We start from the raw sequence: 22,670 nt of genomic DNA on the forward strand, positions 1-22,670 counted from the left end.
GTGGAATGCTACCCCCTCCGCCAGAATTGGCGGGGGGGTAGTATTCCAAAGTGTTTGACACCTTACACGACATGTTTTGATAAAGCCAAACCAAAGTTAGCATTAACCGCGAGGTTTATAATGCACTTAAGAGTATATGGAATGGCTATATTATAGAACAGATATAAGGAGATGGTTCCAAAAGCTGCAGAGGGGCTCAGCTAATGCTAGGGCACCCTCTCACATAAAACAAAGCAGTCTTCCTCCAGGATTGTCGAGGCCTACCATAGGAGTGGCTTATAGGTGCATATGTATCTATATGTAAAGGTAGATATAGGTATACTATATCTAAGTAAGGGGTGATTACACCACCTTACCCAGGCTGTGTGAACAGACCTGTGGTGTCAGTTTGGAGGGCAAACCAGGGGTGGCACAATACATGCTGCAGCCCCTGGTAGGACTAAGGTGCACCTATGCCCTGGGTACCTAGGGTACACTATACAGGGGCTCACAAGGGTGACCCAGTAACCAATCTGGTATGTACCTAAAGTACATGGTATCAATTTAGAGACAACAGCTGGGCTGTGGGTCTGATTAGCAGGCCCACAGCCACATTAAAGTCGAAAAACCAGAGAATCACAGCAAAAAGTGGGGGTGACCATAGGAAGCTCACCCTACTCTCCTACAGTGAGCAACATTTAGGAGATGACAACCTGACACACCCATCCTGCCGCAAACACACAACAACTGCAGGACCTAGGGAGCCCCCCTTTATCCGCTTTAGGCTCTCCCTCCTCCCCCATTGTGCCCTGACCTTTTCCTGACCCCTCAGAAACCAAGCCCACCGAGTCTAGACACGCGGTATTCTGTGGACATGTAATAACCCTGCCCTGTTTAATGTAGTGTTGGGGGTTGTGATGGGTACTGAATGAGTGTAGGGAGCGGAGTAGAGGAATGTGTATGTTAGTGCAGGGGGTAGTGATTTAGGATTTAGGGTAGTGTAGTGGTGTTTCAGTAGTGTAGGGTACTGTAGTGTTTTAGATGTGTAGGGTAGTGCATTTTCTTTAGTGTGTGTTTTACACTTTAAAAAAAAAATGACGTTATTCTGCATACCATTTTTATTACTAGGCAATTTTTTACTTTGCATACATTAACACTTTCAATGTAATGGTATGCGAAGTAAAAACTTGTGGAGTAACGGTTATTGCAAAGTAATAACCATGTAGTAATAGCATGCAAAGTAATGGCATGTGAAATAACATCTCTGGCTGCTGAAGCTCATCTACCAATGCCTCCCATGCCCTGGCCACTTTGATCAACCCATGGCCTCTCTTGTCCCCCCGGAGCAGTACCTCGCTCTTGTACCCTGCCCATCTCAGCAACTCTATTTTCCAGCACTTCACTCAGGGCCTCTTGGAGCTTTCTAGTTCCTAGCAATATCTCTCTCTCTTTGCTAGGAGGAAGGCTAAATCTTGAAACCAACTCCTGACTTTGTTCGTTGCCGTGTGAGGTAACCAGCTTAAGAGGCAATGACCCGAAGTACACAGAACTTCTCTTCCTGTGAGCTCAGCGAGCATCCCAGAGATCACCTCCCAATATTCCCGTCGCTCAAGGCAATCACAAAATGTCTAGGAACTCTGCCCCTACCTCGGCCATTACACCCCCCCCCCCCTTCTCAAAGTGTCTGTTAATCCTCCCAGGAGTAAGGTATGCTCGGTGAAGTGCATAGAAAGTAATAAACTTAAACCTTGTGTTCCGTGAGACCGTCAATCTTTCTCTGGTATGGGCACCCCCAGATCCTCCACCCAATTGACCCTGAGACTATCTAGAGGTGGGAATGAATCCTCTCTCAGTATTTTATATAGACATGTGACGGATTTAAAGGTCCCCGAAGAAGTGGCCAAGTACTTTTCATGTGCGGTGGTTTTGCCACGCCCATCTTCCAGTGTCTGCGAACTGCTGTGGACACCGCACCATGAAGAAAAAAATGACCCTGGTGTAGGTCATATTGTGATCGGAGCTCTTCAAATGGATGGAGCATCTCAGCGGAATATAACGTTCCCACTATTGTTGCTTCTGCTGCTACCCAGTCAGCTAGGCCCTGCCAATCCCCACCATGTGGGAGAACTTCCAGAAATCTCAGTGGGATGTCTGCAGAGTGTGGGAATTCCAACCGTGCCCTCTGAAGGCTACACCCCCCGCACCTACGCAGAACCTGCAACTCCATGGTGCCACCCACTTTAGGAGGGCAAAGTCCAAGTACCACCCTAATCAGTGCGAAAGATCTGGCAGAAATGGGGGTAGGGACCTCCTAGGAGTAAGTTTATTTGTTAACCACTTTGTCAGCCACTAACACTGTTCTGCAATGTACTAGGCAATCAAAGTCTGGAACGGCTTAACCTCTATACTCTCTCGACTTCTGAATTGTGCATAGTGCGACACTCCTGCGGCCCAACCCCATATAAAACGTGCGATGAGTGTGTCAATCTCTCGGAAAGTCACCCTAGGTATCCATAACGGTAGTACCACAAAAAGGTATAGTAAGCGGGGAAGAGCCACCATCTTTAATAGTGCTACTCGGCCTGCTACTGACAAGGGGAGGGTAGACCAAAACTCAATACTAGAGCGGAGAGCCCACAGAGTCCTCCCCACCTTCCCCTCCAGTAAGTCCATGGGAGCATGATACACCTGATCCCCCAATTATGGCAAACATTTGGACTCTCTCATTGAAGACCCCCAAGTGTTGCCGGGGTTCTCTGGCCACCAGTGTTGGAAATGCGCAGGACTTTGCCAATTAACACGTAAGCCCTGTAGGTCTCCAAAACGCTCCAGTAACTGGTGCGCTCCAGTCAACTCCCTCCCTGTGCCATGCGGAAATAGCAACAAGTCATCCATGTATAACACAATGTAATGCTTATGTGTGCCTATTTTTATACCCCTAGCATACCTAGGCATGGAAGGCCAAAGGCTCCATTGCTAGACCAAAAAGCAGAGGCAGCAGAGTGCAGCCCTGGCGGGTCCCACGCTCCACCCTGCAACCACATGGAATAGCCCGACCTGTCCAAACTCTTACCGAGGGTTCCATATACAGTAGTTTCGTCCAGGCTATATCCCAGCCCAAAGCAATTCATTAAACCATAGCGGAAGGCCCATACCAGACTCTCAAAAGCCTTTTCAGTGCCCACTGCAAAAAACACCACCTGTAGCTTCTTGTATCAACTTTCCTCTAGTAGTGCAAAGAACCTGCGGATGTTAAGTGCTGTGTTGCGGCCTGGTCTGCATGTATGTTATGTTATGTTATGTTATGCATTTTTTATTAGGCGCACAGCTGCTCCAGCGAAGGAGCGTCCTGGCACCGCGACGAGGTAGCAGCACAACACAACAAGATAACACACAGTAAAATTAAACTAAGGGAACAGGAAGGTTTTCAGTGCACGGCGGAAGGAAAGCAAGTCCCTGAGGGCGCGAATCGCCAGGGGAAGGGAGTTCCACAACATCGCTGCACGAACTTGAAAAGAACGTCCGCCAGCTCTGCTGCGCTTGAAGCGAGGGACAACAGCTAGTTCTAAGTCAGCAGATCTTAATGCTCGTGCAGGAGTGTAGCGAGCCAGAAGTTTAGACAGAATCATGGCTGGAGACCCCTTGAGTATTTTGTAAGCGACACAGAGGACTTTAAACTGAATCCGCTGGGCCACCGGGAGCCAATGCAGCGAGCGCAAGGTACTGGAGGTAGGACATGAATCTAGGTAGTCCTACCACCGCTCTCTGTATGAGTGCAGGCATATGTTGCAGGAGTCTAGTGGCCAATATACTACTAAGTATTTCATAATCAATGTTCATCATCGATAACAGGCACTATGTTTTTTTATCTTAGGCTGATTTTCCCGTCTTCAGCAGCTGCACTAGCAGGGCCTCCCATGTTGAGGGCGGTAGCAAGCCTGTGTCCCTAGAGGTGTATAGAGCTCGACCCGCTTGAGAACCAGGGTCTCAACATGCGCAGAGTCAAATTCCACTGGTAACCCGTCTGTGCAGGGAGTTTAATTCTGGGCGGTGGAATTCATGGCTGCTCATACCTCTGGGATAAAGATGTCTTCACCCAGTTACTTAGCCTCTTCTGGAGTAAATGTAAGGAGGGTGAGGGGTGCTAAAAATGCCTCCATATTGGCAGAACAAGTACTAGAACTTCGGTACAAGGTGGCATTATAATTATACAATTCCTGGTTAATATCTTCTTGGCGATGGAGCTTCGTTCTGTGTTCTGAATCTAACTCAACAATAACAAAACCTCTCTTGGCTGGGTTGGCAAGCCACACCAAGAAGGAGCCAGTGTGGGGTGTCTCCTTGTGTGCCCTCACCATATAATTCTAATAGTCAAAGTTACACAAACACTGAGGGGCGCTAGAGGGCGCGCAAGCGGAATGGCTGCCTAACTGAGTAGCTCCCGCACCTTGGCCTGTGATCCTGCATTTATCCTCCGGCAAAGGCGAGTAAAATATTAATCTTACCCACCATCTGCTGCGGTGGGTAGTCCTCTGCACTCGTCCCGAAGCTTGGGCCGCTGGTGACCACCGGGCCGACGTAAACGGCGTTTGAAAATCAGCCGGAGGTGCCCTCGGAGACTACTCTGTGAGGAGATCGGCCGCGGGGGACTGCGCGAGGCTGGGGCTTGCCACGAGGCGGCGGGCCCGATCTGCGCTCTTGGTCTCGACTGACGGGGTGAGTTGCTGACATCGCCAGCAGTGGACTGTCCCTCGCGCAGACTTGCCCCCGTGTGCCCGGCCCATCGTTGGCCGACTCACCGCCTGGGGAGCACCGCCTCTATCCCTGCTCGGCTTGGCGGGCGGAGAGATCCTCGGAAGAAGTGCTGCGGCTGCCGCTGCGACTCCTGCGGACTCCGGGGGGGTGTCGGACGGCCGCGGCGCCTGCTGCTCCCTTACGGGGGATGAGGACTGCCTGGACCTGTTGGTGACCACTCTCTTCCCATTGACGGATGGGCGGCTGGAGGCTGAGGGTGGACGCGACCCCCCCGGGATACGAGCTGCTGTGGGCTTCGCTGAGGTACTGGGCCTGCACACTTTCTAATCCTCCACACCAGCGATGACCCTAGGGCACTAGCGGCGCCACAGATCTCACCAAACCGGAGCGGCTGCCAGGACCCACTGCTGCGGTCATTTGGACTTGGGACTGATTTGTACACGGGCCCGAAAGTTCTATTTTGTGCCGGCCACGTTGCGGGGCCTGCTGCTGCCCTATCTCTTGGCCATGGATACATAGTTTGTGTCCTCACACGCTATTGCCGATCTCGGAGCCACCCGCCCACGGTGCATCCACGGACAAAATCCTCTGCTACAGGCCGCCGGTGCCCCACCTCTGCACGTTTCTTTTTTGTGCTGCAGCGCAGGCGACGGCTGGAGACTCGAACCCCCCCTGGTACAGCTCCTGATCGTTGTGGGGAACGCTTCCAGCATTTCACGACGCAGAGGGCATAGGCGCAAGGATATCCGCCTTGGAGATTGCCCGCCATCTATCGCTACCCCGACCCACGTCTGGAACCCTGTGGTGCCGGAGCGCTGGTGCACTAGGTGGTGTGGAGAGCACGGTCGGAGGCCAGGATGGTGCGCCCAGAAAACCGCCAAACGAAAATAAGCTTTGATGGCGCCAAAAAAGGTACGAAATCGGTGCCTGCTGAACCAGGACCCAGTGACGCTAACTCGACGGCCATCGCTTCCCCAACCAGAGACATCGACTTGCACCACCTGTTCCAGGAAATGAGGCAGGGGTTCACCACGGTGGTGGAAAAGGTGGACGGAATGATATTCAGGCTTGACGCCCTGGTTCATAAGGTAGACCGTCACGAAGAACGGATAACGGCCACGGAGCAGCGAATCTCAGATAATGATGAACTCACCTTGACCCACACCACGCAATTGGCCCGCATGGACAACCTGCTCCGGCTCATAGCGGCTAAGAACGAGGACTTGGAAGCCCGTAGCCGACGCAACAACATACGCGTCACGGGCATTCTGGAATCCACAGACACGGGCAAAATGGAACTCTATATTGAGAAGCTCCTCAAAGGATCGATAGGAGAGGATGCATTCTCGCCTCAATTTATCATCGAAAGGGCGCACCGATCATTGGCGCCTGTCCCCAAGCCCGGCTTACCGCCTAGGCCGATCATTGCTAAATTGTTGAACTATCGCGACCGAGATGTCGCGCTGAGAGCAGCCCGGACGCATCAATCTCTGCAATACAATGGTGTCACTTTCTCCATATATCCTGACTTCACCCCTCTAGTGCAAGAAGAGAGGCGCAATTTCCTCCCGGTGAAGAAGAAACTACGAGAAGCCCAGCTGGAATATTCCCTGCTTTACCCGGCGAGGCTGCGAGTCACACACCAGGGAAAACATCGCTTTTTTACAAATCCCCAAAAAGTTGAAGATTTCCTGAAATCGATCCGCAGGGGCCGAGGGGGTGGCCGTAACGCTGAGGCAGACCTGGAGGACGACGACCCACCCTCGGCAGCGGATGACCATTGATCACGTTAAGAAGGCGAGACCTGTCTCCTTTTTTGCTTTGAACTACTAACTTTGGCCCTTGCTTCGGGAACGCGGGGGACATAGACTCCATACTGCAGTCCTGAACTGCCTGATCTCTCCAGTGGTAATGTATTCCAAGGTCCACTTCCCCTGCCCTGACCTCCACCGAGGGTGGTACAGTTTGGGAGGCCATTGGCGGGAGAAGTGGCTGTGCGCCCTTGCTGTTGTTTCCCTTTCGGGTGTTCCCCATGAACAATGTTGGGATGTTGAAGTTGTGGGAAGGGGGGGGGAGATGAGGGTGGGAATAGGTGGCTGCTGGCATGATTGGGATGCTGTAGTGGGAGGGGGGTTGGGCTGGTTCGGGGAGGAACGGGCTACACACGGAATGGACAATCGAGTCGCTAAATGCTATGTTCGAATGAATAGTCTGGATGGAGCAATGCCTGCTGCACTACCACTTCTAGGGTGGGATGAATTGCTGCACTACTATTTATGGCGGTCTTAGGGTCTGATGCACAACTAAATTGCATTTCATGGAATATTAGAGGGCTCAACAATGCCAGAAAATGTCGTAATGTTATTGCTTATCTCAACAGACACAATGTTCATATTGCCATGTTACAGGAAACTCATTTGTCACCACTAGTGAGGGCCACCTTTGCAAGCAAATGGGCTGGAATCCGTATATTCTCCTCCTATTCCACATACGCTAGAGGAGTTGCTATCCTACTTAGACGCACAGTGCCGTTCCAGAAATTTGGAGATTTGATGGATAATGAGGGACGCTACGCCTTGCTGTGGGGGCGAATGGGTCGTGACACGGTTACATTCATTAATTGCTACGCTCCTAACGTAGATACACCTGCCTTCTTTACTACACTCTGGGGCAAAATCATGGACGTAGGTTCCTGCCATGTTATCTGGGGAGGGGACTTTAATTTGGCATTGGCACCTCACTTCGATAGATCAGATGGAGCGAGTCTTTACAAACCTAGGGCCAGGGAGGCACTGGCGGGCATCATAGCTGAGGGCAATCTGGTAGACATATGGCGATACCTACACCCGATCAAGAGGGAGGGCACACATTTTACATCGCAAACGGGTACATGTGCACGATTGGATTACTTCCTTGTCGCAAAAGAGATTACTTCGGAGGTTCTGGGGGTTACACATTTACCAAGAACATACTCTGACCACAGCCCTGTTCTGATGCATACACATGTTCCCGGGTGGGATAACCCTAGACCACAATGGCGATTACAACCGGCGGCGTTGTTAGATAACTTGTTCCGAGTTGAGTTGGGGGAGGAAATCGCCGCTTTCTTTCCTAGGAACAAGGGGTCAGTAGACTCAGTCGAACATATCTGGGAGGCCTTCAAAGTCACTATAAGGGGGTACTGCATATCTAAAAGTTTTGGGGTCCTGCGTAACATACAGAACACTATTCACTTACTACACAGGGAGCTGAGAACATTAGAGCTTCGCATGGTGGAGAACGACTGTCCTGATATCCACGCAGAGTTCAGGGACAAACTGTCAAAATATGAGGAGGAGCTACCAGGGAAGCAAAATTCCAGGGGAAACATTGGCAGGCCAGGAGGTATTGCGAGGGAGACAGACCGGGGAAGGCACTAGCGGTACTTACACGTGCCCCACAACACCATCCTGGAACTTACTGACGAACAGGGGCACACGATCAGGGACTCAGATGCACTACTTGATGCCTTTACTTCTCACTACCATGCACTATACACCACTGATGCGACAACCGATGCACCATACTCTGACTTCCTGAGCGATGTAGCACTTTGCTGGCTAAGCTATGGTGACAGAGCCTTCCTAGCGGCCCCCTTCGAGCTGGATGAGATCCGTGAGGCCATCATGTCCTTGAAGAATGGCAAGGCGCCTGGTTTGGATGGCATTCCCGCAGAATTCTATAAAGCTTATATAGAAATCATGGCCCCTAGCCTCCGAGAGGTTTACGAGGAGTCCCTTGCTGACGGCATCCTCCCTTGTTCTATGCGGGAGGTAGTCATTACCTCGCTTTTGAAACCTGGCAAAGATCCCTGCTCTTCTAGTTCTTACCGCCCACTTTCCCTATTAAATTGTGACATCAAGATCCTTGCGAAGGTCTTGGCCACACGGCTTTCCCTACTTATGACCAGGATTGTTTTACCTGATCAATCTGGATTTGTTTCGGGGCGGTCTACCTCTCATAACCGACGCACCTTGTTCTCTCTACTTCGTACAGTTCACCCTGACCTGCCAGTAGCGGCCGTCTTCCTAGATGCCACTAAGGCATTTGACTCGGTCGAATGGCCTTACCTGTTCTCAGTTCTGACGAACATGGAATTCCCGAAACTCTTCATCTCCTGGGTCCAGCTACTTTACCACACAACCTACGGCGAAGGTCCTCATCACCGGTCGCCTTTCCCACTCCATCGCCATCACCAGGGGTACGCGTCAGGGGTGCCCCCTATCCCCCCTCTTATTTGCGATTGCGGTCGAACCTCTAGCCTGCAGGCTTCGCCACCTGCATCGAGACGGTGCGGTACAATGCCTTCAGCGTCAAATCGACGTATCTTTATATGCAGATGACATTACCCTCAATGTCAAACACCCTGATCTGCACCTTAATCCCCTTTTAAGAGAATTTGTAGTATTCGGCAGGATGTCGGGGATACACATAAATTGGTCCAAGTCACAATTCTTCCCCCTAACAGAAGCAGTGACTGACTTCCCCCTTGACTATCCCCTTGAGTGGTGTCGGACAGATCTCCGATACCTCGGCATACAGATATCGCGCGACAAAGATGAAACGCTCCGTTCCAATTATGGAGTGGCGATCACGAAACTCGCGGCTACAGTTGACCGATGGATCACTCTGCCGCTTTCCATGGCTGGCAGAGCGTCCCTTATCAAAATGGTGGTTCTACCCCGGTTCCTATATCTCTTTCTTAACATCCCATACTATCCTGGTGCTTTCTTCTTTAAAACCTTAAAATCAGAACTCTGTCGGTTATTCTAGGGGGGTAAAAATCCACGTCTGAAATGTTCCACGCTGATCCAGCCTTATGAGACTGGAGGCTTCGATGTCCCTGACTTCGAGGCCTATTACCTATGCGCACAGGCGCAGTATGCATATCACTGGCTGGTTCCGACGCCCTTCATGCCTCAGCTGGCGGTGGAGGACTGGATAGTGCATCCCATTCCACTTAATGGCCTGCTCCTTTGCCCGGAATCACTAATACAGACGCCGGACACTTCTGTCTCCTGCACTTTGGACGCATGGCGTCGCATAGCCAAGAGGATGTCCTGCTGTCTACCATACTCTCCTAAAATGCCGTAGACGTTTCACCCTAACCTTGCCCTCTTACAGGAGCGAGGGTTTCGTATGCTTTGCGAACGATTGCAGATCATCTCCTGGGGCGATCTATTTGCGAACGGGACATTCAAAACCGCAGAGTTGTTCTTTGCCTCCCTGGATCGTACCCCGCTGGATGTATTTTACTACCTGCGCCTACGCCAGGGGATGAAGGACATCCTGCCTGAGTTCCCTGAGGAACCTGACACTCTTCTCCCACTCCATTTTCTGTTATGCTCGCAAGAGGGGGTACACTTGGTCGCTGGTCTTTGTCGCCAGCTCAGATCTGTTGCCGTAATGCCCGAAGCGGGAGCTCGGGCGCATTGGAGTGCTGATCTGGCCAATGAGCTCACCGACGACCAATGGCGCTACTGCTGCGCCCTGACGGCTCGAATCTCAGCCAGTAGTAGACTTAAGATGATACACTACAAATTCTTGCAGCGACTGTACTATACCCCAGTAAAAAATACAGATTTCGTCTAGCTGACAACGATAGGTGTGAGCGCTGCCATACCGAACACGCGGGCTTTCTGCACCTAGCCTGGGAGTGCCCTCCTGTCCATCTATACTGGCAGCAAGTGGCAGACGCTCTTACAGCGATGACCGGGGAAACCATTGCTGTGGAGCCACTCCTCACACTACTCGGACACACTCCACACATTCCACAATCCTGCAGAAAATTCGCTGATACTGCTTTGCTCTTGGCGAGGCATCGGGTGGCGTGTCGCTGGGGCAGAGGCAGAGCACCTAAATTCAAAGATTGGTTGGCAGACATGATTTATTGTCAGGAACAACACATCACATTTACTGAATTGTTACCGATCTCCAGCCGACCTAAGGATATCTGGGGCCTGTTGGTCGGCTATCTACTTGCTCAGGCAGATGCTAGTGATGATCCAGAGGGGGGGCCTGTTAGCGATCAGCTAAATTGAGAACACTTAGAACTAAAGACCGCTGCCTGCTGACACATACACAACTCACTACTTATCTCTCTGACACACTGCCCCACATGTTTCCCTATCGATCACTACCTTACACAATACTCTCCCACATATTATTCACTGACGCTACATACGCAGATGCTGATGCTGTGCCCTTTTCCACTGGGTAGCCCCTGTCGCCCTGCTTATTCCATATACCCTTGTCATCGTACTTGGTGATGCCCTATAGTGCTGCACTTAACCCTTATCCTCCAGACGAATGCATACCACCGTGACTGCTGTTATATCAAAGCATAGCGATGAAAAACTATTGATACATAAGATACCTTGTTGTTCCGGAATTCCACTCCCAAGTGTGGCTGTGAGACCTCACAGTTTTGTTTAATGTTTGGACACTGATAAAAACGGAAAAACCCTGTTCTACTGCAGTGAACTCTCAGGTTTATATTTTTGTACTGGATACTGGATACTCATGGCAAAATGCTATATTGCGCTGCCGGGCCTCCGGGATGCCGGTTCCAAGGCTGTGTTATATCTACTATAATTTCCGTATTGTGTTACACATGACGCTGCCGGCCTCCGGGTTGTAGGCGCACGAAGCAGTGTACTGTATATAACATACAATAAAGCAGTTTGAACATCAAAAAAAAAAAAAGTTACACAAACACTCCACTGTTAAGCCACTTTTTCCTTGCACTCTAGCAGATCTGGTTGTAGTTCTGGGTGACCCGGTCGGGCCCTCTATCGCTTGTAGGGACTTCTCTGCCTCCATGACTTCTATTAACAGGGTCCGCGGACTGATCCAGAGATGCATCGACCTCTGACTACTATTTTAAACAGGACCCGGCGTTAACCTCAAAGTAGTGGCTAATAGCAGTCCCCACCTTATCCCGGAAGACTGCATCGTCTAACGCCTTCGGCCGTAGCCACCAGGTCGGGATACATGGCTTGACTCTCACAAGCCCAGGCCTACTAACAGGGGGTTATGCTCAGACATGGTTCGGGAGAGGTATTCTGAAGATCCAACTAAGGCATGTAGATCAGGCGCACAGAGGAGAGCATCCAGTCTAACAAGCAGGTCATGCAAATGAGAAAAAAAAGTTGTAGTCATTCTCCCGGGTGGTGCAGGCACCATGAGTCTATCAGTCCCCACTCCATCTGCCAAGCTGAGAAGGTACAGGCTAGTCACATCACTGGGGAATCTGGGCAATGGTGGATGGGATCAATCAAGCACTGGATCAGCCACACAATTATATAATCACCCCCCAAGATAATGGAGCCCACTAGATGAGGGGCCAGCCTCCTAGAGAGTTCAGCAAAAAATGCCGCCTGGTCAATATTCGGCCCGTGGACACTACCTATGGCAGTATCTCGTCCATCCAAGCACCCATACACCACTACATAACAACCTGCTGGGTCTATGAGATGCCCCAGATGTTGAAAAGGGACTCCTGCACGTATCCACACCAACACCCCTCTTGCGTAAGCTGAATTAGTGAAGTATGTCTGGCCCCTGCATCTGTGCTATACGCCTCTTTTTTGGCTATTAGATGTGTCTCCTGGAGGAGTTCAATTTGGATCCCTCATGTGTTAGGATATGAAAAGACTTTATGCCTCCTAGCCATGGTATGCATCTCCCTAATATTCCAGGAGATAATTTTATCATTTATGGGGCTGCCATCAGAGAAAACAATGATAGAATGGGCGGAACCAACTCAAGGAAGCATCACCCCCACAAGTACTACCTGATAACCTGTCAGAAGCTGAAACTGTCTCCAGGGCAAGACAAAAAAAAGCCTAAAAACAAAGAACCACTGAATGCCCCAATACCCACACCCCAGGACAAGCAGGCGAACACTACCCATCCAAACAGTCAACCTATGCATAATCAATAGAGGGGCCACCCACCAAAACCAAAAGGACCAAGAAGCACAGGGAAAGGCCCATCACAGCTCTCCCACTCAGGCTGCCCTCCCCCCCCCCCCACCCGACTCAGAAAGGAGGAAAGAAGTGAACACCTCTGGGGCCCAGCAGTGATGCAAAGTAGACCTAAATTATCAAACAGAGATACTGCAGGAGACAAGAAATAGAACAATCCCCAACACAAGTCGTATACTCCAAATAGTACATCACTGGCTTCAATAAGTTCATCAGCAGTACTAGAGGTGACCTTTTGAAGTTCATTCTCTGAGTCTTCTGAGGAGCTAGTACCCCAGGATATGTCAAAGTCCTGAGCTCCATCACCCCCTGCCGAAGGGGCCAGGTTCTGTAGGTTACCACTCATGCCACCACATCCATTGCTCGTTGCTGTTCCCATTGGGCCCCTGCATTTGGCCCCCCCCTCAGGGCCCCGCCTCTGTGCTTTAAGGAGTTCAGCTTGAGGGCAGGGGCCAGCCTGCGGATGCATCTTGACCCTCTCCCATACCTCCTGTGGGGAACAAAAGAACTTTGTTCCCTCTGAGGTCACCACTTGCAGTTGGGCTGGGAAAAGCATAGCATATTTTAGGCCCATCTGACACAGTCGTCGTTTGGCACCGTGGAACGTGGAACATTGCTTTTGTAACTTCTTAGTGGATTCAGGGAAAATCATAACCCTTGGATTGTCCACTTTGATTCCCTCCCTCCTCCCCCCCCACCCAACTCTAGCCTGACCAAGGATATGGGGGCAGATGTATTTATATTGTATTTTTGCGAGTCCTTAATAGCAAATTTTACCGATTCGCTATTAAGGTCCCGCAAAATGCAATGTATGTAGGTTTCGCAATAATAATTTGATTTCTACATATTCCTTAATTGCGAATCGCAAATTGTGGTTTGGAACTCTGGGCACCCTCTCCAGGGCTTAAAATGTGGATAGGCACTCTGGAGCTACAGCCTCACGCAGCCAGCGTTCCAAATAGAACAGCATATTGTTATCCTCAATGCATTCCGGGAGTCCGACGATGCAGATATTGTTTCTCCTGGACCTGTTTCGCTGTCCTCAGCTCGCGCTTCCAGGGTCCCCACTGTGTCCTCCATAACCAAAAGACGTTCTCGCATGGTCACCAAGTCAGAGGAAATGTCTGCTAGTGAGTGCTCAGTTGTCGTGACCCTCTCTGCTAGACGACGATGGTCATCCTTCAGGATGTTCAGGTCTCCTCGTATGGCATCGATTTTTGCTTCCAAGGCCTCTTGGGAAGTGGTGACATCGTACAACAAGTCCTGGAGGATGAGTCCAGTCAAATGCTCTGCCCTAGAAGACACCAGCATTTCTGCACAGCCACTGGTACCTTCATCTGGGTCTCTTTTTATGGTAGCTTTACCCCTACTCCCAGAGTGAAAGGCAAGGTTGTAAAGCGCCACCAAAGCTCCCTCAGTGTAATGCCACGGCCCCAGAGACAACAGTCCAAGGAGAATGGCTTTCCAACAGGAGGCGGGGAACGGGCAGCACCGGTCCGTGGGATTTGTATCCAAAACAGTGTCTGCTCTACCACTCGCAACCTCAAAGACATCACTAGGCTGTGTGACAGATAGCCCCCATGACCATGATACCGCAGCTTCAGGCAGAGGAGGCCCCCAAGAGACGAACACCCATTAGGAGGTGAGTGCACCCTTGAGTCTCTAGGCCACAAGCCCCAATGGAGACTTTTTCACCAGCACCATCTAACTCACTACCCCCGCACCAGCTGAACCTGCAGTCTCCACTAAAAGCTTTTCGACAGGCACTGTGCCCAGTGCAGTATTGGGTCCCATCAGGGACGGATTGGCAATGCGGCACTCGGGCATTGGCCGAAGGGCCGGTGTCTCTGTGTCCTCTGTGGCCCGTTTTTCCCCTTTTCCCAGTCCGCAGAGAGCACTGGACAAGGAGAGGAAAGTAGCCTCGCTGTGCAGCCGTTCAGCAATGATCAGTTGTGGCCTCTTCTTGACCCCCTGCTCTGCCAAGCAATCACGCTGATGGTGGGCTGGGGAGGGGTGATTCTGTGCCAGAATCGTCCTCCCAGTGGGCCAGGAGTTGCTCAGGCCATTGAGCCATTTTCACCTCGGCCCCCAGGGGCCCATGCAGCCCTGAAACAGTGTTTGCATTAACACCTCGCCCACAGCCCTTCTCATTCAGGGCATAGTGGGCATGGAAGAATTGGTCTCGCTGTGGGGGCCAGGTAATGTTGGATACTGGCACCATCTTCACCTTAGTCTCCTCCCTACCCCCATGGATGGCCCATCAGCTGTGTTTTTTGCTTTATCTCCTCCTGCCAGGCCATTGCCCCGAGGCAGTGAAGGGCTGGGGAGGGCTGAGTAATTTACAAATAGCTGGGGCCTCACTGTTTTCCAGGTGCTCCTCCGCTGGTGGGCTGGGGAATAATTTTGTAATCATAAGGGTCCTCGCTGTTTTTCAATTGCTCCTGCGCTGGAGGGCTGGGGAATCATTTTTTAGGAGAAAGGCGCCTCGCCATTTTTCAGGTGCTCCTTTGCTGGAGGGCTGGAGAATAATTTTGTCATCGAAAGGGGCCTCGCGGCTTTTAAGGTGCTCCTTCCCTGGAGGGATGGGGAATAATTTTTTAGGAGAAAGGGGCCTTGCTGTTTTTCAGGTGCTCCTGCGCTGGAGTACTGGGGAATAATTTTGTAATAGTAAGGGGCCTCGCTGTTTTTCAGTTGCTCCGCTTGTAGGACATTGTCACCTTGGCCCTGTGTCTTTACCAAGAACAATATCCTCCCACTTACATTCCTTGTCTGTATCATGAAAGGGCAGGCCCGCGAATGTGGGCTGCGCCCCGCGAATGTGGGCTGCGCACCGCGAATGTGGGCCATGCCCCGCAAATGTGGGCCACGCCCCGCGAATGTGGGCCACTTTTTTCATCGGTGCCCGGGCCAAATTGTGATCCCAATCCGACCCTGGGTCACATGTTAGGGATAGTGGCAGCCAGGGGCAGAGCACTTCATCCCCCAGATCTCATTAGGGGCCTGCAGTAGCACTCCATATCCCCAGGAGGGACTTTCCCCAACATAGTATAAGGACAAAGAGGCCTGTAGGCTCACTCAGGCGCCATCTTGCATTCACTATTGTGGCGCCTGCCCATATCTGTGTTCAATGTGGGTGGCTAGGGGAGCCAGGATCCAACAACAACTCCCGGGGTCAACTGTCCTCTAATGGCCCAGGGCCCTACACTCCCCACGGCGCATCCGGTACCACCAGGGTTTGGCCCTGCTAGATTCCTCACCTCTTGTGCCTCGTGGGTCCAAGGCCCCCTCACTAGGCCTGCTGCCCTCTCCAATCCCTGCAGGCTCTGCCCCTGTCCGGTGGTACGCTGACAGCCACTGAGCCCCTCCCACCAGGCAAGGCCAAATTCCCCACTCCTCCAGGGTCAGCAGCCTGGCCCAGCCGCTGCAGCACTTACAGGGCAGTATTGTTACTGCCGCTCCACCCGGCTCGTTTGGCCGCCTCCCATCCCTCTCAAGGACTCCACAGCTCGGTTGATCAATGTACTGGTGCCCTGCTTCTCAGGGGCACCCATCTCCATTTCGCAGTGGTGCTCTCGGTGGCAGCAGCGTCGCGCCACAAGCCCGGGCTGTCCCGGGGCTCAGCACCTAGCTGCCACCATCTTACTTAGTCCGCCACACCAGGAGTTGCACTCAAGCGATTTGCACCAGTAGCAACCCTAGTGCCTCGTTGGCATGGGCCAGTGGGAAATCAGCAGCAGTCTAGGGGGCTCTTCATACCGTCTGGGGAATTCCAGGGTGCAAATTCTATACAGGATGTCGTCGGATACGGGGTCACCGGGCAAAAGCTTCGGAGCTCGCGACCTATGGCATCTGTGTCAAGCCACTCCCCAATCACCTGGCTATCATACCTCCTGGTCTCAGATTCCTTCTTTTTTGACATTTTGGGTGTCAGAATATGAGCTATATGTTTGGATTGCCCCTTTCCATTTTACCCCCTGTGCAGCTGCAGTTAGTACCCTCTCTGCATTATTGATCCAGCACTGCCTTGAGCCTATTACTTTTTTAAAATTATTTTTGAATAAACAAGAAGTCACATTCACTTTACACAGCTTAACCGCCTACATCCTGGAGGCGTGCAGCATGTTCATATGGTGTGACAGGAAAACAAAATCCCAACAACTCTGTCACCCATCATCCCTCCCCATTACTCTTGTATAGTTGATATATGTAGTAGTCACCACAGTGGCTCTCATATAATCCCATTTGCATACCCCATGAACCTTATGTCCTGCGCCCAGCCCCCGTTTGTAAGCTCTTGCCCTCCGTGATTTTTAAAGGATCTGGAATCAGATGCAGCAACGTAATATATTTGAGACAGGTCAGCTCATTGAATTCAGCTGAGAGGATGCTTATAAAGGGAACCCATCATTCTTGGTAGGTGTCCAACTTAAGCTCTGCTGCAAGTGTCAACTTCTCCATGCCCCGTATGAACCATCATTTGTGTAATCATGTCGTATATTCTGGTGCCTTATCGGTCCCCCAAAGTAAGAGTATGGCTTGGTGAGCTTTCCCTAGAGCTCAAGCCATCTTTCGACCTCATAAGTATTAGAGGGGGTATGTTAAGGGACTAGGTAGGCCCAGAAGTGTGTACTCAGGGACCCGTGGGATTTGTGTATCAAAGGCTCAATCAATTTCGTTCATTACTTTTCCCAAGTACCGGACCAACCCTGGGCAGGCCCAAAGTATGTGCAACAGTGTGCCTGGGTTCCCACAGCCCTTCCAACATTTCAGAGCTGGATGTGTTATGCAGGTGTGTTTTCCTCGATAATAGATATCTTCCCATCCCCTGTGTGCGAGGGTGCATAGTAGTTCTCTCTCCCAACTTCTTTGTCTTGTGGCAGGGGTTGTGCCAAGTGGATGTATATCTCTGTGATGAGGCTCATGCCCCTATTTTGGACACTTTGACATGCCCCTTGAGCCCAGTGTGTGCCCTAGCAGTCTGTTTTCTAAGCCACCTTCCACCAAGAAATAAAAGTTGGTTGATCCAGACACCTATGATCTGAGCACTGAAGACATTAATTCAATAAAGTCAATTCTCAATTCCTGCAAAGCTGCATAATGTGGTGTTCATCAGGACTCAGACTCTGCCACGGGAGGACGCTTAAGAGTAGATGTCTGCTATTGCTTAATTAAGAAGATGCTCACTCCAGATGGAGTGTGGATAGCAATAACATGGCCCCAAAGAATACTCCATTTTGTTCTCTGCCTCATCCTCATTCTGCCTAGTTTGCTGTGTGATCACGGTTTCCTTGAAAGGCAAGGCTTTACATGGAGACGTATGGAGCAATCAAGTGGCCTCTCAGTGAGACAACATAATGGTGGTGCCATTATACCTTACTACAGACTTCCGATCTAGGACAATTTCAGTTGATACCCTAACTTTAGCCTACTTATGTCCAAGGCGAGTGCATGTTTAAGATCATTCTAGGCAAACAGACTGCATTGCCGAGCATGATGATGTTCAGGGATCTCATTGGCATTGCTGCCGGAATCATGAAGGCTAGTTTTGCCTTGCACTAAGTGTGGTTAAAGTTTTGAACTTAAATCCGGATGGCTCAGGATAAAACAACTATTTTGGCCTTTATTGGGAAAAACTTCTTCACATGCTCGATGTTTGTGTCACTTATTTAGTACCAATCTGGCACAGCCACAGCCAAATGCTGGATACCTTTCAGCCTCCCAGCAGCTTTTCACTGGCCAAGGACTTCCATTATTTCAAGGCTAGCGCTGCTTGTTTCTAAATTATTTTCCTCTTCCGTGTCTTAGCAGTACAAATGGAGAAGCTACAGGGAGAATCAAGCCCACTCCCTGCTTGAGAATATTATTTACATAAAAAAACAAGTTATTTTAAGCTTCATATTTGGAGTTTCAGTGCTATTAAGTTATTTTGTTCTACTGAATAAAACAGAAAATTATTTTTAGTAAAAAGGCTAATTCTTTTATTATTATCTTCCTTCATCTGTAGGGTGGATGACACGACTGTGGAGTGTCCAGAATGATCCCTGTGACGACTACTATAAAGCTCTACTAGTCAATCCTGCTTTGATGGTTCCACCAACTAAGGCATGTTCTTTACCTACATCAACTGTTCATATTTCTTTGTCTTTTCTTTTTTTTAAACTAAATTTGTATCATATGTTTTTTTTCCTAGGCATTAGCTCTGACCTTTACGCATTTCGTGACTGAGCCATTGAAGCATGTGGGGCGAGGAATTGGTGAATTTATTAAAGAACTTCTGAAGGAATTACCATTATTGTATCATGTTCCAGTGCTTATCGTTATGGCTTTGACTGCACTGGTGAGTAGACACCATTATGACAATTGACCCTGATTTGAAAAAAAAACAGCTTCCAAGGATTGATCGATCGATTCTCTCTTTCTCTCTCAATATATATTAGCTGCTGGCAGTACTCTATAGAAATTCAACAGTTATAATTAGAGTTATTTCAAGTAACTATAAATCGTGCCCTAAGGTAACTATAACTTGTGCCCTAGCCATGCACTGCTAATTACCCCACACATATCACTCATGATATCTTCTATGACATCATTGATAATATCACTGCAATATTTGCAGTGAAATTATTGATCAGAAAACTGCATGGCGGGGGTGCGAGTTACAGTTACCTTAGGGAACGAGTTATAGTTACTTGAGAGAACTTTAACTAGAATTGCTGAATTTCTGTGGTTTTGTGTGTGTAAACCTGTTTGTTTTTGGTGAATGTCTAAGGTTTTTAAAATTCGATTTCCTAACTATAATGTCCCTGTAACCTTTGGGTTTTTTCCAGTGACGATATATTTAAAATGTGTGTGTATATAAATATATATGTCTATATCTATGTCTATATAAATGTCTAAATATGAAAATATGTCTGTATATACTCAGAGAGAGAGATGTATTCAACGCAATGCTGTTCATTAACACATTATTTTTTAAGAACAAAATAGAGCCTTGGTGAAATGGAATAAACTGTCCTGTTACTCATATGTAGGTAGAGACTCAGTGTATTTAGTGGAAGTAGATGAATGTATGTGTCTGAAACCTAAAAGTTGTAGTTGGACTTAAAATCTGGGCATGTGTTCATAGAAAGAGGATTTCACATCTAAAGGTTAGAGGTAAACATTAGTTAGGAAACAAGCAGAGGTAGCTCTAGAGCGTAACTAGGGAGTATTTACTGTCATCAAGGCATCCACACCCATTGTCCAAGGGCAATGCACTATTGATGAATTGGTCAGGGATATTTGCCTACGCTTTTCCGCCTCTCCCACTCATACCATGAGTGGTTCAAACGGTCATACAGGCATCCCTGACTTTAATCCTAGTTGCTCCCACATGGGCCCGGCAACCTTGGTTCACAACCCTTTTGGAGCTCTCAGTAGTTCCTCATAAAAAACTACATCTCACTCTCAATCTCCTCACTTAGAGCCATGGACAGAAAACTCAACCAGATCCCAGTCATCTCAACCTTGCGATCTGACACCTGAAATCTTTGGCTATCTTAATCTCCCGCCAGACTGCATGAACATAATGACATAGGCTAGACGTCCTACCACAAGAGCATGCTATGCAGCAAAGTGGGAGCGGTTTGTGATGTACTGTAATAACAATCAAATCAACCTGCTGGACGCTTCAGTTCAAAACATCATTTGCTATCTATTACATCTGCAGCGTTCCAATTTAGCGCACACATCCATACGCTTACATCTTGCTGCAATAGCTGCATACATACAGAGCAGATAACATCTGTCTCTATTTAGAGTGCCCGTCATTAAAACATTTATGTAAGGACTTAAAATAATCATTCCTCCAAGACTTCCACCTGCTCCAGTGTGGAATCTCAACATTGTCCTTAACCAGGGCTAGAAAATTCCACTCAACCGCTCGCATAGTCGAGGTAAATTTAACAAGGTCGAGCAGTTTTTAGGTCCTGCTCGCCCTTTCTGGCGAGTAGGAAAACAAGCCAACTTTTGTCTTTTTTTTTTTTTTGAAAACATATTTTATTGATTTTAATCAGCATACAAACCAATATAGCTTCCTCCACATTTAAAGTCATCAAACATGTCTTCAAGGTTACTCACAACTAAACCCCTGGATCCCTACCCCCTCTTGGCATTTGGTGTGGGCACACTTCAAGTACATTGTTCAGAACATCGCACCAGCTGTTTGGACATCGTTCATGACATAGTGCGCCTGTGTAAGTATCGCATGTACAGTTCGAACAGTTCAATCGTCCCCCTCCCGCTGGAACCCCCGCAGAGCCTGCACCAACGTGTCCCAAGCCTTAGACATATCTAGAGCCTTTTCATTGGCCGTGGGCTTAGACTGTGAAACCTAATGGAACTCTCGCTACTTGCCCATTTATATAGCTCTGTCCCCCATCTCTTGCTCGACGGCCTTTCCTGCGACTTCCAGTGCCAGGTGATTTCCCGCTTTGCTAAGAATAAGCCTAAATCAATGAATGTACTGGTTACCTTAGTCTTGGTCGTGTGTGGGAACCAATGCAGCAAGCACAGTGCCATGTCAAAATCTAAATGTCGATCTGTAATCTCAGTTAGGAGCTCCCCTATCTCCCCCCAATACCGTCCCAGAGCTGGACAGTTCCAGAGCATATGCTCCAATTCAACCCCCTGCTCAGAACACCTGGGGCATGCAGCGTCATTTACCTGGAAATACCTCCGAATCTTCCCAGGGGTCAAATAAGCCCGGTGCAGGATGAAAAATTGCACTTGTTGGAAGCGCAACCAACTTTTGTCCTTTGTCGGTGAAAACGGAGCAAATGTGACAAGATAACAAGATTTAAAGGCATTTTTATTGCTCACAAAGTTAATGAGCAATAAAGATGCCTTTAAATCTTGTTATCGTGTCACATTTGCTCCGCTTTCAGAGACGGAGGTCAAGTAGGTTGTAGTTAGGTTGAGGACATTTTTTGAAGTACTAGTCCTGCAGGACTAATATAATTTTTGGGATTTTTCAAGCCCTGTCTTAATAGACTGATGGGTCCACCCTTTGAGCCATCGTATAGATGTGAACTGCAATTTCTCACTTGGAGGGTAGCTTCCCTCATAGCTATCACATCACTGAGGAGAGTAGGTGAACTTCAGGCACTAACCATAGAAGAACCATTTTTACAAGTACACCAAAACAAAGTGGTTCCTCGGATCAGCCCTAAATTCCTACCAAAGGTCATCTCTGCCTTTCATATCAACCAATCTGTTGAGTTGCCTGTGTTCTTTCCTCCACCAGATTTGGTAGCAGAACATGCTCTGCACACTTTAGATGTGAAAAGAGCACTACTTTACTATGTAGAAAGGACAAAACCTTTCTGAAAAACAAAACAACTATTTGTGGCCTCTGCTCCACCACATAAAGACAATCCTATATCAAAATCAGGTATTGCAAGGTGGATAGTCAAGTGCATTCAGACATGCTATGCAAAAGCAAAAACAACATTAACAATTCCCCCTAGAGCGCACTCCACACACAAACTAGTAGCTTCTATGGCATTCTTAAGGAATATACCCATAGATGACATCTGCAAAGCTGCAAGATTGTCTACACCTCACACATTCACTAAACACTATTGTGTAGATGTGTTAGCAAGACAGCAAGCTAGTGTGGGCCAAGCAGTTTTACTTACACTATTTCAGACGACTGCAACAGCTACAGGTTAGCCAAAGCTTTGGAAGATAACTGCTGAATAGTTTATGCAAAGCATGTGATCTACAGCTCGCATGCCTCGAACGGAAAATGCTACTTACTCAATATGCATCTGTTCTTGGCATGTAGAGCTGTAGATTCACATGCACCCACCTGCCTCGCCAGGTACCTGTACCTGTTACAGTAGCATCTTAGATACTTATATACATGGA

At 49.1% G+C, this 22,670-nt stretch overlaps 1 protein-coding gene across 2 annotated transcripts in view; it reads left to right on the top strand.

Annotated features, from left to right (window-relative positions):
* The window catches only part of CLCC1 (chloride channel CLIC like 1), a 253,171-nt gene that overhangs the window by 163,945 nt on the left and 66,556 nt on the right, over positions 1-22,670 (top strand). For both annotated transcript variants that reach the window (XM_078668256.1, XM_078668264.1), the window contains exons 8-9: positions 18,766-18,863; positions 18,952-19,098. In XM_078668256.1, the coding sequence (XP_078524382.1) occupies positions 18,766-18,863; positions 18,952-19,098 (245 nt within the window). The remainder of the gene's footprint in view (positions 1-18,765; positions 18,864-18,951; positions 19,099-22,670) is intronic.

The sequence above is a fragment of the Lissotriton helveticus genome, chromosome 1_2, assembly GCF_964261635.1.
Source record: "Lissotriton helveticus chromosome 1_2, aLisHel1.1, whole genome shotgun sequence".
Classification (NCBI taxonomy): domain Eukaryota; kingdom Metazoa; phylum Chordata; class Amphibia; order Caudata; family Salamandridae; genus Lissotriton; species Lissotriton helveticus.